At 37.7% G+C, this 13769-nt stretch overlaps 1 protein-coding gene across 2 annotated transcripts in view; it reads left to right on the forward strand.

Moving 5' to 3' along the window:
- The window catches only part of ZFC3H1 (zinc finger C3H1-type containing), a 53641-nt gene extending 47915 nt beyond the window's left edge, over positions 1-5726 (forward strand). For both annotated transcript variants that reach the window (XM_033221263.1, XM_033221264.1), the window contains exons 29-35: positions 89-193; positions 327-492; positions 1581-1681; positions 3454-3555; positions 4226-4265; positions 4566-4628; positions 4758-5726. In XM_033221263.1, coding sequence (XP_033077154.1) covers positions 89-193; positions 327-492; positions 1581-1681; positions 3454-3555; positions 4226-4265; positions 4566-4628; positions 4758-4895 — 715 coding nt within the window. In that variant the 3' untranslated portion in view covers positions 4896-5726. The remainder of the gene's footprint in view (positions 1-88; positions 194-326; positions 493-1580; positions 1682-3453; positions 3556-4225; positions 4266-4565; positions 4629-4757) is intronic.
- Positions 5727-13769: the final 8043 nt, after the last annotated feature.

Here is a 13769-nt window from a genome sequence, read left to right on the forward strand (position 1 = left end):
ATAACATCTGTAATGTTTAAAATCCTTTGTCATTCCTTCACCCAACAGAATTGAATGATAGACATGTTTTCCTTCATTTTTTAAACAGCCTTTGTCATCCTCTTCAATCAAGTATTAAAGAGACAGTGGAGGCATATGAGGCAGCATTAGGGGTGGCCATGAGGTGTGATATAGTACAGAAGATATGGATGGAGTAAGTTTAATTTTTCTTGATAAGAATGGGATTTGGGGATAGAGGGGTATGGTTGGGAAAGGGGTGACCAGCTTTCTTGGTGAGAGAACTACTGGCTTAGTTATTCTAAATTATAATATTTTTCTTTTGGCAGTTATCTTGTCTTTGCGAATAATAGAGCTGCTGGATCCAGAAACAAAGTTCAAGAATTCAAATTTTTTACTGATTTAGTGAATAGATGTTTGGTTACAGTCCCTGCCCGATACCCCATTCCTTATAGCAGTGCTGATTACTGGTCCAACTATGAATTTCATAATAGGGTAAGAACTCAAAACTTTTTTCTTTAGATGTTTGTATAAAACAAAGAGACTTTAAAAATGATAGCAAAACTCCTGTTTTATATCAAGAGAGCTTTTTCTAGGACTACTTTCTTAACATTCACTATTATTCTTGACCGTGTTTCTTATCTATTTCGAGTCTAGCAATAGAACCCTTTGAGGCTCAATTTAAATGTGCATTAATTACTATGTTATAGTTATGAAAATTTAACATTTGAAGCAAAATAGAAGGGATATTAAGGTGTAATGCGTATTAATGAAAAAACACATCAAATCAAAGATTCTATTGTAATACCTGTAATGTTTTGCTTGAGTAGTTGAAAATTCTACTGAATGAAAAATTTAGTAACTTCAAAATAAGTAAGAATGGGCTTATGTTGTAGCTGCTCTTTTTGTAAATATTTTGTCAAGCAAATATAGCTATACGTAAGGCATAAGGAAGTTTAAAATTAGGTGCTGCATATAATTCTAAAAGTAGAATCTAAAGATAGTTTTGTGATTACCTTTTTAAAAAGTTTTTTTTTCAGGCACGACTTTTATTCAGCACATTATAGGCTAAAAAGCTCCTTGCTAAAGCTCATTGTAGACTAAAACATATATATGTTTTATTTATTTATTTTTGGTGGGGTGGTTTTGTTGCTAATCAGGATAACCAATTATTATGCTTGTACTTCTATGCCATTCTTTATCCCAGGATCTCAAACCACTTTATGGACATTAAGTCATTTACACACGGGCATTCCATGAGCAAGATGTGGCAGGTATTATTAGCCCTATGACTTGCCGAGCTATACAGCAAGTAAAGGTAGACTCAGGAATGAAAACCCGGACTCCTGGCTTCTTGTCAGTGTTCTGCCCATGGTTCTCATCACTAGACCATATTTCCTAATTCATATTTGGAAAGTCACTAATAAAATTAATGGTAGGAACTGTAACTTACAACATCATACATTACTATAATTTATACATCCATATCTTAAAGACCATTTTGGTTTTCGTGTTAAAACACATAGGTAATTGGATTTCACATTTTGGTTGCATTCATTTTTCGCCCCCCTCAACCTTTACAGGTTATTTTATTTTATTTGAGCTGTGTTCCAAAGACCCAGCATTCCAAAACCTTGGAACGGTTTTGTTCAATTATGCCAGCTAATTCTGGACTTGCATTGAGGTAAGAAAAAGTAACATTCTTTTGGTTCTCTGCCTAATGGAATAGGCTCTTCATATAAAATTATTCTTGAAAACTTGATAAAAATAGTCTGTTGTTCCATTATGTCCTCATGAATATATACTACTTAATTTCAGAGTTGTTAAGCCAATATATAGCTCTTCATTCAAAAGTCAGTGTAAAAATTCTGGTTGCTTCAGAAAACTTCAAGTTACAAGGGAGCAAGTAATTCCATTCAAGTAAAGTTCATCTGTGTTTCCTAAACACACACCATCTGTCCTTAGTATGTGCATTATAAGCAGTAAGCTTGTTTTCCATGGCAAGGGAATATTATTTAAGAGGTTTTCATATTTTCACATAGGTCAGTTGCTCTCAAATATTGGCAAACATTAGAATCTCCTGGGATGCTCATTTAAAATGTAGATTCCTGACCTTGAGCCCTCACACCACATTTTTGAAGCACTGATTAGGGATTTCATATATTCAATCAGAACGAGATTTCTTAGCCTTTCTTTGTACTTTCTCTGCTCTGATACAACAAACCCACTTTCATCCACAAGAATTATGCTTTTTAATTCAAAAAGATACTCTGCACGCTAATGCGTTGGCTTCCACTTGTACAGTCATTCCCACTGCATCAGTTGTATCTTATCGTTTTATGGATCATAAGATGCCTAAAATATTTATAAAATGTTCCCTTATGTTTTAAAGGATTTACATTTCATTTAGCATGTATGTGGGGAAAATCGTATAAAAGTTTAAAAACTACAGTTGAGACAAACATAATGGTAGTATTTTACAATTTTCTTAGGCAAGCCTGCCAATCTGTAGAAGCTCATTACAGAAATGTTAATTATGAAACACCTTTGATAAAATGTGAAATAGAAAATGTGGTCATATTTTGACATAATTTTCTATTGTGATACGCATTTTAGAATGTTGGTAGTTTACTTGTTTATTTTGTTGGTAAATCCCTACCTTTGTGTTTTGATACTTATTTCCTCTGGTCATCCCTGTTCTTTTTTTCCAGGAGAATAGAGAACTTTAATAGTTACTATACATGCATTTTAGTTCAAGAAACATTCAAGATTGATCATACTCTAAGAAAGAAAAATACCAGGAAATTGCATTAGTATCAAGCCATTAGTTTAAAAAAAAAATTGGGATGGGAAATAGGGACTCTTACTTGGTGGGAATGCTTTCATGTCCTATAGAAATACATGCACCTTAGTGTAGTTTGGTAAGATGAGCATAGATCTTGACTTGACCTCTTCGTAGTTTGCACATTCCTGTCCCAGGGTAATTTTTGTAAGAGACATTCTGAAATATTTGCCGGGTAGCCTTTATGGAATTTAACTAATCAAGATTTATACTTGGCCGGGTGCGGTGGCTCAAGCCTGTAATCCCAGCACTTTGGGAGGCTGAGACGGGTGGATCACGAGGTCAGGAGATCGAGATCATCCTGGCTAACATGGTGAAACCTCGTCTCTACTAAAAAATACAAAAAACTAGCCGGCGAGGTGGCGGGGGCCTGTAGTCCCAGCTACTCGGGAGGCTGAGGCAGGAGAATGGCGTGAACCTGGGAGGCGGAGTTTGCAGTGAGCTGAGATCCGGCCACTGCGCTCCAGCCTGGGCGACAGAGCCAGACTCCGTCTCAAAAAAAAAAAAAAAAAAAAGAAAAAAAAGATTTATACTTAATCATTGTGCTCATAGAGCACATTTGGGGTTCCCTACACTTGCAATGCTTTGTTCATTTTCCTGAATGTACTTTACAGGTTACTTCAACATGAATGGGAAGAAAGCAATGTTCAGATTCTGAAACTTCAAGCCAAGATGTTTACATATAATATCCCAACATGCCTGGCCACCTGGAAAATGTAATGCAACAATCATGTACATGTTTTTATAGCTATTGCTTTTATTTATAAGGTTTGCTCCAGACAGGTAAATCTGAAATGACATCTATATATATATGTATTTTTTTTTCTTTTTTTCCTGGACAGATTGCTGTTCTTAATTTAGATTTGTTTTTAGCATTTACTGAGGTTTAATGAGAGTGAGTACTCAAAATTGCCTCTAAAAGCAAAAAGCATAGACTTTTAATTTTCTTCGAAGGAGAACATTTAAGTAACAGTACTGTTATCAAACAAATCTGCTACAGTCATTTTAAGACCGCCTCTTTTGAAATGTGGTGTGTCTACCCTGTTATAGTCTGATTTCTTCTTTCTTTTAAAGGTGTTAGTGCTAGGTATTTTTGACTAGTAATTATGAGGTGTTTTGTTTTTGTTTTTGTTTTTTTTTCCTCTCGTGAACGTTATTTATGTTCAAAACACTGATCTGCTTTTTTCTTGTAAAGTTGATAAAAATTGTTGAATTTTTCTTTTCACTATAGGTTTTCCTCCTTGGAAGTTTAGCCTGTTAACTTTCAGGAAGTTTTGTACTCAGATTCCCACAGTCAGTATTCTGCCAGTGGTGGTGGTTCATTTTGTTCAAAGATATATAAATTTTTCTTTTCCTTTTTCTGTATTCCTTTTTTTTTTTTCTTAGAGCCATTGCTGCTGAGATTGTTCTAAAGGGACAAAGAGAGGTAAGCCATGGTTGAATCTCAGATGGGTCACTTTTTAAAAGTTTTTCTGTCCCTTTTGTTGACTTCTCAATTTAAAAGAATTAAAGCACAGAAGTTAACATTTCATGCACACTAAGAACCAGGTGGGGAAACAAAAGTAGTTAACATTTTAAGAGCACCAAATATTCGGAAACTCCAAAACTCAGCATAACCATTTTGTCTCAGATGTTACTGTGAATTACCATTCTTTAAACAGATAGAATTATGAAGGTGTTTTTCATTATATTTTCTGATGGAATTGTGTGTATGTCTATCTTACAGGTCCACCGTTTATATCAGAGAGCCTTACAGAAGTTACCTCTTTGTGCATCACTGTGGAAAGATGTAATGCTTTTTATCTTTTATTTTATCTCGATGTTTTCCTGTAAATTTTCTGCATGTGCCATATCCATTGATGTGGTAATGCTCAAACTCTAGCTAAGTCTTACTTCTATGCTTCCCTGTCTTTTACAGCAACTCTTGTTTGAAGCATCAGAAGGAGGTAAAACTGATAACCTGAGAAAACTAGTTTCCAAGTGCCAAGAGATTGGAGTCAGCCTAAATGAGCTCTTAAATTTAAACAGTAACAAAACAGAAAGCAAGAATCACTGAACACTGGGTGCAGTCAGTTCTAAGTCCTTATAATAATTGCCAAAATTATTTGAATGATTCTTCAAGATTAGGCTGATCCCTGGCTAAGGTCTGTGTAAGGCAGACAAGCATTATTGATCATACCAAGTTCCCTACAATATCCTGTCCTCAAAACCGGAAGCAATGAACATGATCCTCTTCGGTTGGATAAATGAACTTCCTGTTTGGCCTGCTTCTAGGCCCTGCCAGATTCTCATAACATCATATACGTAAGTATAGTTCCTCAAAGTGACTGACATTTATTTTAATTTTGCCTTGTTTTTGTTTTTTATTTTCTCCCCCATTCCTTTATTTTGTGTTATTCCTGATTCACTTGACACTCTCTGATGCCTGAGAGATTCCTGTTTGGGATTTAATATCCAGGGCTGTGTTTACAGTAAAAAAGCAGGCAGTCCCTTTTAGTTTTTCCTTTTTAAATTTTTTTGAGATTCTTCATTTCAGGATTTAAAACTATAGCAGTCCATCTTAAGGAAAGTGTAACTGCCATGGCCACAAGTCTGCTAGTTGCACTTGAATGCTCTATCAGGGTTGTTTATTGCCCTTTCTACGTTCTGGACTCCTTGCCGAGACTGTTTAACTTGAAGATTAAAGAAACTATTGCAAATGCCAGTGCATCAGAACCTAAGAGTGGTCAAATATTATGTGCAATTTTTTTGTAAAGAAATTTTAATTTATAATAAAGTTTAACAGTTTAAAGAACAGTTAATATTTGAACTGCTTTGTATTGAAATACTACTTTGTAGTATTAAAATTGTTTATATACTTTTTTAATATAAGTTAACTTTCTAAAAACTCTTGCTGTCTTTATTCACTTTTCACACTGGTGGGAAAGGGTCGAAGTCGGAGATAAAGATATTTACCATAACTTATAGCAATACTTTTTTATCTTGAAACTGCTTTCCCATTAAAAAAAAAATTTAATGATTTCTTAATTCATGAGAAGATGGATACTGTTGTGAGGACAGTGAACAGAGAGATTTCCACTACCATTAAATTCCTTGTTCTCAAATTCACAGTGTTTAGAAGGTGCCTCCCAACTGTAGTTTGAATGATTTGCCTAGTGACATGCCATCTGATGTTGAATATCAGTGTGATTGAATGCAAAGGAGACCTTGCTTTTTATTTTGTTTTCAGTTTATATTTGGTTGTTTTAACCTTGGCAGGAAAAATGTTAATGACACACACGCACCACCACAAATCTGGTCTTAACAACTTGCTCCTGAACTGTTAGAGGCAGAGCAGCAACCCCATGAAATACCAGGCAAACTTGTACATGTTGACATTTGTATAATGCTCACTAAAAATAGAACCATATTTTGAGTCCCTATTTTATGCCTACTAGACAGGGCGATTTGGCTAGTAAGTGCTGTTTGATGGGGTCAAGAATGGAATCCATTTGTCTAGTGTCTTTCATTTAATCAAAAAGAAAGCTGGAGGCTTACTGGTTTTTCCCTAAAACCAAAAAAATGTGGGTGGAAGATAGTAATCCCAGAGGAATAGATATCTATCTACTCACTGTATGCATTTAACTTTATATAACTTTGAAAGCTTTTCCTGCTCTGATTTTTTTGAAAACAGTTGTTAGGTTTTTAATAAAATATTTCCAGTGTGTGCCTCCATAGTGTAACAATTTTTAATGTTAACTGAAATGTCTCAGTAGTTTTTAGGAGACAGTGCTAAGCTTGAACTTTTATTGCATTAACAGTTCCATCAGCAGTAACTATTTTGTCTCTGTCTCTCTTTTTTTAATGAGTTCTTTGCATTGGTGTATGTAGAACTCCACTCAGTGCATGCAGTCACAGGGTCCATCCATGGAGACTGTACACTAACAACTCTAGGGATGGCCATTCACGTGTTCTGCACAGTCATGTAGAAATAGGCCCTGTTTCCTCTTTGATCCATTGTCATATTGCTATTTAAAGATATCTTATACAAATGATATTGCCTTAAAGATAAATTCTCATATCATCGTTTCTTCCTGTCAGTTTATAAACTCACTTTAACCTTCACATTAAAAAAAAATCACACACTACTTAAGGGTGAGGTACACGTTCCTGTCATCCTTCCGTTATCAGTTTTACTTTTTTTTTTTTTTAATGAAGTGCTTTCAGTACATGATAATTAAAGTATTAAGCAAATTTGGGTTAGTTTTTATGGTTATTGCAGAAACGTGAATATAAAAATATTTAACATACTGTGTGACTAAAGTCTTTCTTTGGACAGAGAAAAGACTAGTCATTGAGAACTGCAGTCCCTTGTATCTGCCACCCCTGCTGGGGGACAAAACATGCTAACAAAAGAGGCCTTTTTAGGCTGTGGGATTTTATCTCTGATAAAGGAAATGGAGTGGTAGATTATGATGTATTTTTGTGTGTTTTCGTTCATTTTAGAGAACAGCCTAATATTTCTATTTGCCTTTGAACGGAAAGTGGACCTTGTAACATTGTTTTTCACTCGATTATCTAAGGCGGTTTGCTTTCAATTAAAGGGTGTATAAACCTACATCATAAAGTAAGCAAGAATCTCCAGGTGCAACATCTAAGAGTTAAAGGCACTAAGCAGACAAGAAAAAAGTGATTAAGACTGACAACAAATGTAGAGGGACTTTATTGAAGATTGTAGTTCAAATATTTATTTTTCAAGGTTGTTGAAAAGGTAGGAACATGTGGCTAGAATACAAACAGGGCCAATATTCTTGGTTAAAGCTGTCATGTGTTCACAGATAAGTCCTAATTTCCTCAAGTCTGCTTTCATGTCTGTATGTTAACATTAATGTGAGGGAAGAATGGGGAAATACAATTTTAGTGACCTTTCAGGTTTCAGGATTATGCCTGCAGGTGTGTCATTGCCCTTCAGTGCATATTAACAGTAATTATACAGAACATTTTGAACAAGAGCTGGTCAAGAAAAGGCAAGCTTCTGATGAACATTTCTGATATTGTTTCTTTTTTGTTTAAAATTAGGACTATATCTTTCTAAGCTGTGATGCTTCTTAATGTAGGTGGTAGAGTCAAACTGAAAAAGAGCTTTTTCTTTCGTCTTTTTTGGGGGTAGAGGAGTTTATTCCATATGCCACCAGAATGCCCCTTTCTATAGGTGTTCCTCAGTTGCGTGTTTCACTCTTGGGGAGAGGGGCAGTGAACAGCTACCTCAGGACATGCTGTTCCATCCTGTCCTCATTCCCGTCTTCCACCATCATTCACATAACCTTCCTCACTACTTTTTCAGTACTACCTGATTTAGATTATGATAAATGTGAAAAGATTTTTCAATTTTTTCTGACATCTTTGAGGTAGATAATGGAAACTTGCCTCTGTCTTCCACAAATGGTAAGATGGATATAGAGTTTGTCTCCACTTCTCATTTGGTGACCTTCACAAGAGGGACCCCACAACATGTTTTTCAGAAGCCTCATGAAGAGAAGCAGGCATTTTTTCATTTCAGAATCCATTTGAGCTCTGTGCTAGGCATTCTCAATACAGAGAAGAGTAAAGGGATCCCCTTTTACATTGTAACAGAAGAGGAATGTATGCCAAGGAAGCATCTCCAAAGGGTATCTATCCTAACTTGAGTTAGAAGTTGGGAAAGGCTTCCTGAGTGGAAGTGAATCATTGAGCTAAGGGGGAAAATGGAGGAAAAGATGAGACCAATAATAATTTCAAAAATCGTGTCACTTCTATCTGCACATTTGGAAACCTGTACATTTTTTAAAAACTTTTTGAAAAAGCTTTAACTTTCCAAATTCATTCACAACTGAAAATTTATTAAACATGGTAACAGATGTGTAAAAATCCATAGCAGCCTAACTGTTCAGAAGAGAGTGCTTTTGGGGCACCCTGTGCTTCAAAACCCACATGAGCATGAGTGACTAGGAGTAATCCTATTAGAAGACCCAGTTTAAACAGCCTTGATTTCCAAAGTCTGATTGTAATTGCAGCAGCTGCTACTAGCTTTTACTTTTTTCCCTCTCTCTCTCTAACTTCTTGGGTAATGCATGAATAAAATGTTACTTTCAACATTTATTATCTACAACTTGCAGAGCACTATTTCAATTCCAATCTACATGGTTTTTCCATTACTTTTTTTTAAACCTTTCCTATGGTGTTGAGCCATTACGTTTTAAGAGTCATGGTTATTTTTCTGTTTATATAGAACTACCCAAAGTGGGCCGGGGGTGGTGGCTTACGCCTGTAATCCCAGCACTTTGGGAGACCGAGGCGGGCAGATCACGAGGCCGACGGATCACGGGGTCAGGAGATAGAGACCGTAGAGACTATCCTGGCTAACATGATGAAACCCCGTCACCCCGTCTCTACTAAAAATATGAATTAGCTGGGCGTGGTGGCGGGCACCTGTAGTCCCAGCTACTCAGGAGGCTGAGGCGGGAGAATGGTGTGAACCTGGGAGGGGGAGCTTGCAGTGAGCTGAGATTGCGCCACTGCACTCAAGCCTGGGCGACAGAGCGAGACTCCATCTCAAAAAAAAAAAAAAAAAAAAAAAAGTGGCCCAAAGTGTCTTCACTGCTTTAAACTGGTTTTTCCATATGACCCAATACCAGAAGTGTTTTCAACCAATGTAAAGCTAATTAAAGCCAGGAATAAAATGATTCTGTTGAGGAACAACAATAACAAAAAAAAATGTTTAAACTTAGAGGAATGTGTGCTTCCTAGTTTGATAAAATGCAGAAGTTCCAGAATATCTGAAGCCATTACTACTCTTAAGTGGTGGGTGCTGTGATTGATCTGAATTTTCCCTCCAGTGTAAGAACAAAACAATACAAAACAGTGAATAGAGCATTAAGAGTATGTGAGTTAATTGTATTTCAATTACCATAGAGTAACATGAATATTTTACTTTTACGCAAGACTATATAATAAATTTTGAAGACTATCCAAAATAAACAAATACGACTTTTCAAGGGCTATCTTCTATGAATTAAGTAAAATTTTAAATTTAAACATGAAAACTATTTGGATAGCCTTTCTTAAAAAGTATATACATTTGCCTTTTGGGAATCTGAAAGTCTCAAGGCTGATTATCAAGTCTGCTGAAATCAAAGGTAGGTTTACAATATTGTTTGGTCAATCAAGCAGCTTAAATCTTGGAAAAGTTCTTACCTAGCGAAAGTAAGCCATATGAAAGAGAATGATAGCCAACAGTCTAAAGGAGCTGAATCAGTTAGGAAGAGTGACAGACTGGTGAGCTGTTTGCATTAGTGGACATAATCAGGGCATCTGCTGCCAAGGCCAAAACAAACACTCAGCTTGGCACATCATACAGTGAAATTTATGAGATTGCCAGGAGATAGATTTAACATTTCATACTGTTTGAAATGGAGCTACAAAGAAATAGTTTCAGGAAATGGAGAAGTGTGAACCAATGTGAGTGATGAAAAAGTGTGTATCTAAAAGATCTGGGTATTAGATTCAGCTCTACCATAAACTAGCTATGTGATTGTGACAGGCCATTTCACTGCCCCCTGTCTCTTTATCTGCATTAAAATGGGGAATTATGTGTACTTACCTCAGGGGTGTTGAGATCAAATAATAGGAATTACCCTTAAAAAAAAAAAAAAAGAAGTATTTTGAGTTTGGAATCGTGTTCCAAAATTTTGAAAGCAGAGATGCTGCAAAATAATAGTTTGCTTCCTCTGGACCTAATTTCTTTTCTTCTTTTTTTTTTTTTTTTTTTTGAGACAGGGTCTCTTACCCAGGTTGGAGTGCAATGGTGCAGTCATGGCTCACTGCAGCCCCGACCTCCTAGGCTGAAGGGATCCTCCCACCTCAGCCTCGTGAGTAGCTGGGATCACAGGCACCACTACTATACTTGGCCTTTTTTTTTTTTTTTTTTTTTTTTTTTTTGTATTTTTTGTAGAGACAGGGTTTCACTGTATTGGCTAGGCTGGTCTTGAACTCCTGAGCTCAAGCAGTCTAACTGCCTAGGCCTCCCAAAGTATTGGAATTACAGGTGTGAGGCACCATGCCCAGCCCTGGACAGAATTTCATTGCTGTCACTTGATGAAGAGCATATAACTCTACCAGTGCTCAAGCATGAATTAGTTGCTGTTTGTAAGAGAGACAGCAGAAAATTGTAGTGTAGGCCAGGTACCATGGCTCAGGCCTGTAATACCTGCACTTTGGGAGGCCAAGAAAGGAGGATTGCTTGAGACCAGCCTGGGAAACAGCGAGACCATGTCTCTTAAAAAAAAAAAAAAAAAAAAAGCTGCTGTCTAAATTCAGTGGCTCATTCCTGGCATTACCAAAATAACAGATAAAAATATCAGTTAAGAGATGGTCTTGGCTGGACGCGGTGGCTCACGCCTGTAATCCCAGCATTTTGGGAGGCCAAGGCCGGCAGATCACGAGGTCAGGAGATTGAGACCATCCTGGCCAACGTGGTGAAACCCCATCTCTACTAAAAAGACAAAAAAGCCAGCTTGGTGGCAGACACCTGTAGTCCCAGCTACTCAGGAGGCTGAGGCAGGAGAATGGCGTGAACCCAGGAGGCGGAGCTTGCAGTGAGCCGAGATCGGGCCACTGCACTTCACCCTGGGCGACAGAGCAAGTCTCTGTCTCAAAAAAAAAAAAGAAAGAGATGGTCTTGAGACAGGCGTGGTGGCTCATGCCTGTAATCCTAGGACTTTGGGAAGCCAAGTTAAGACCATCTCAAGTTTAGGAGTTTGAGACCATCCTGGGCAATATAAAGAAACCTCATCTCTTTAAAAACAAGGTCTTTAGGTTTTAAAGTCAAAAGGAATCAAAATTTAGTCTGCTCCTGTTTTCAGTTCTGAGGATTCTCAGCATGTTGGCTGTATTCCCTTTGTGGTGAAATAGGGGATAAAAACTACCCCTTAATTCAGTACTCAGAATTTAAGTGTAGAGAGTATCTTAATAATCGAAGCCACTTTCCACACTTTTTTGTAGTTGCCTATAAAAGGACATGAGAGTATTGACCAATTAAGTTTACTTATTTTGTAGGCAGCAGTCATAAAATGACCTAACCAGGCAAGAGAACTTGCGTAGAGTTTGCATATAAGATAATCCTCCGGCCGGGCGCGGTGGCTCAAGCCTGTAATCCCAGCACTTTGGGAGGCCGAGACGGGCGGATCACGAGGTCAGGAGATCGAGACCATCCTGGCGAACACGGTGAAACCCCGTCTCTACTAAAAAAATACAAAAAACTAGCCGGGCGAGGTGGCGGGCGCCTGTAGTCCCAGCTACTCGGGAGGCTGAGGCAGGAGAATGGCGTAAACCCGGAGGCGGAGCTTGCAGTGAGCTGAGATCCGGCCACTGCACTCCAGCCCGGGCGATAGAGCGAGACTCCGTCTCAAAAAAAAAAAAAAAAAAAAAAAAAAGATAATCCTCCAGGAACATACTTTTAAGAGAAAAGAATTGCTGGGTTTTTAAACCATAATTAGACCAATTTGGCTGAAGCTCTGGCCCAGTGATGAAAAGAAAAATCACAGAATGCAGAACAAGGGGTAATTGGTAGTGTTCATTTGGTGATTAATACTGTTCTAAATAAAAGTAGTATCTAATTTGGGGGTGGGGAGGAAAGGATGTGAGTCAAAATAGCCAGTAGTAGCTTACAATTCAATGTGAATGATGCTTTCTATATTAGGATTGACAGATGAAAATAGCAGTGGTTTAAAAGTTTAAGTAGGGTGGACCAGGGCTGACTGTATGATACTCCACTGTAACAGAGACCTAGGCACCTGTTTGTCCTGTGTGACCTCCTTTCCCAAAAGACGTGCTACATATCTTTGTGTTAGTCATGTCCTGTGCAAGGACACATGGCCAAAGGCTGAAATAGCAGGGGATGAAATTAATTCCATGATCACCTCATCAAGCACCCTAAGGCACTAGTTGAGTCAGCATGGAGGAATGGTGGCCTTTTAAAAATCCACACAAAGGGATCATTAAGAACCCAAGCTCTATGGGGAGGGTTGGCGTTTTTCTAAATTGCACAGCACCACGTGGGCTGGTGGTCCTGATGATTCTAGATGGTTGCTTCATACCCAGCTCTTTTGTTCACATTCTATTTAGCAGGAAGGAAAAATGAAGGGAAGCATGACCCGCCTCCTTTCTTAAGAGGACTTAGAAGCTGAACATGCCACATTTGCTTTTGTCTGATTGTTCAGAATGTAGACACATGGCCACTGCAGGGAGGCTGGGAAATGTAGTCTTTATTTTGAGTAGCTACGTGGACCGCATAAATTCAAGTATGAAAGGGAATACGTATCTGAGGAACAACTAAATACCTGCCACACTACCATCAAGTGGAGTAAACAAACTATAGAGTGAAGTTAGTGGCTTCAACCTAGCTTGTTTGGAGGTCTAAAAAAGTTTTAAATAGTGAACCTGTAAAATCTCTTCTAGTTCTGTAATTCTACTCTATAATCTTGAGTTTGGAATAGGGAAGCTGAAAGCACATTTCCCAGACCTAGCTGGTCTGGAAATTTAATAAACGGTTATTTAATAACAACTAACACTTTGTTGAGATTTTAGTCTGTCCCACCATTGTAAGTGCTCAAGGAATATTTATTTACATTTTCACAACAACCCTATGAGATATTGCTGTAATCTCCATTTTATAAATGTAAACTGAGTCATGAGAAATTAGCCAGGTCACAAAGATAGTAAATGACAAACCCAGGAAGTTGACTTCCGAGTCCGTGCCCTTAATTTGCAACCTAAAAATCCCCTAGAGTAAAACTGGTCCACTGAGAAGCAATCCTGAGAACTTTGAGGGAATTATTGAGAAAGAGGCACTTTCTTTTTGTTACTAAGCTACACCAAGTTAGGGGAATCTAAGCCTGGAACAGTGGGTAGTTGC

The sequence above is a fragment of the Trachypithecus francoisi genome, unplaced genomic scaffold, assembly GCF_009764315.1.
Source record: "Trachypithecus francoisi isolate TF-2019V2 unplaced genomic scaffold, Tfra_2.0 Lachesis_group11, whole genome shotgun sequence".
NCBI lineage: Eukaryota > Metazoa > Chordata > Mammalia > Primates > Cercopithecidae > Trachypithecus > Trachypithecus francoisi.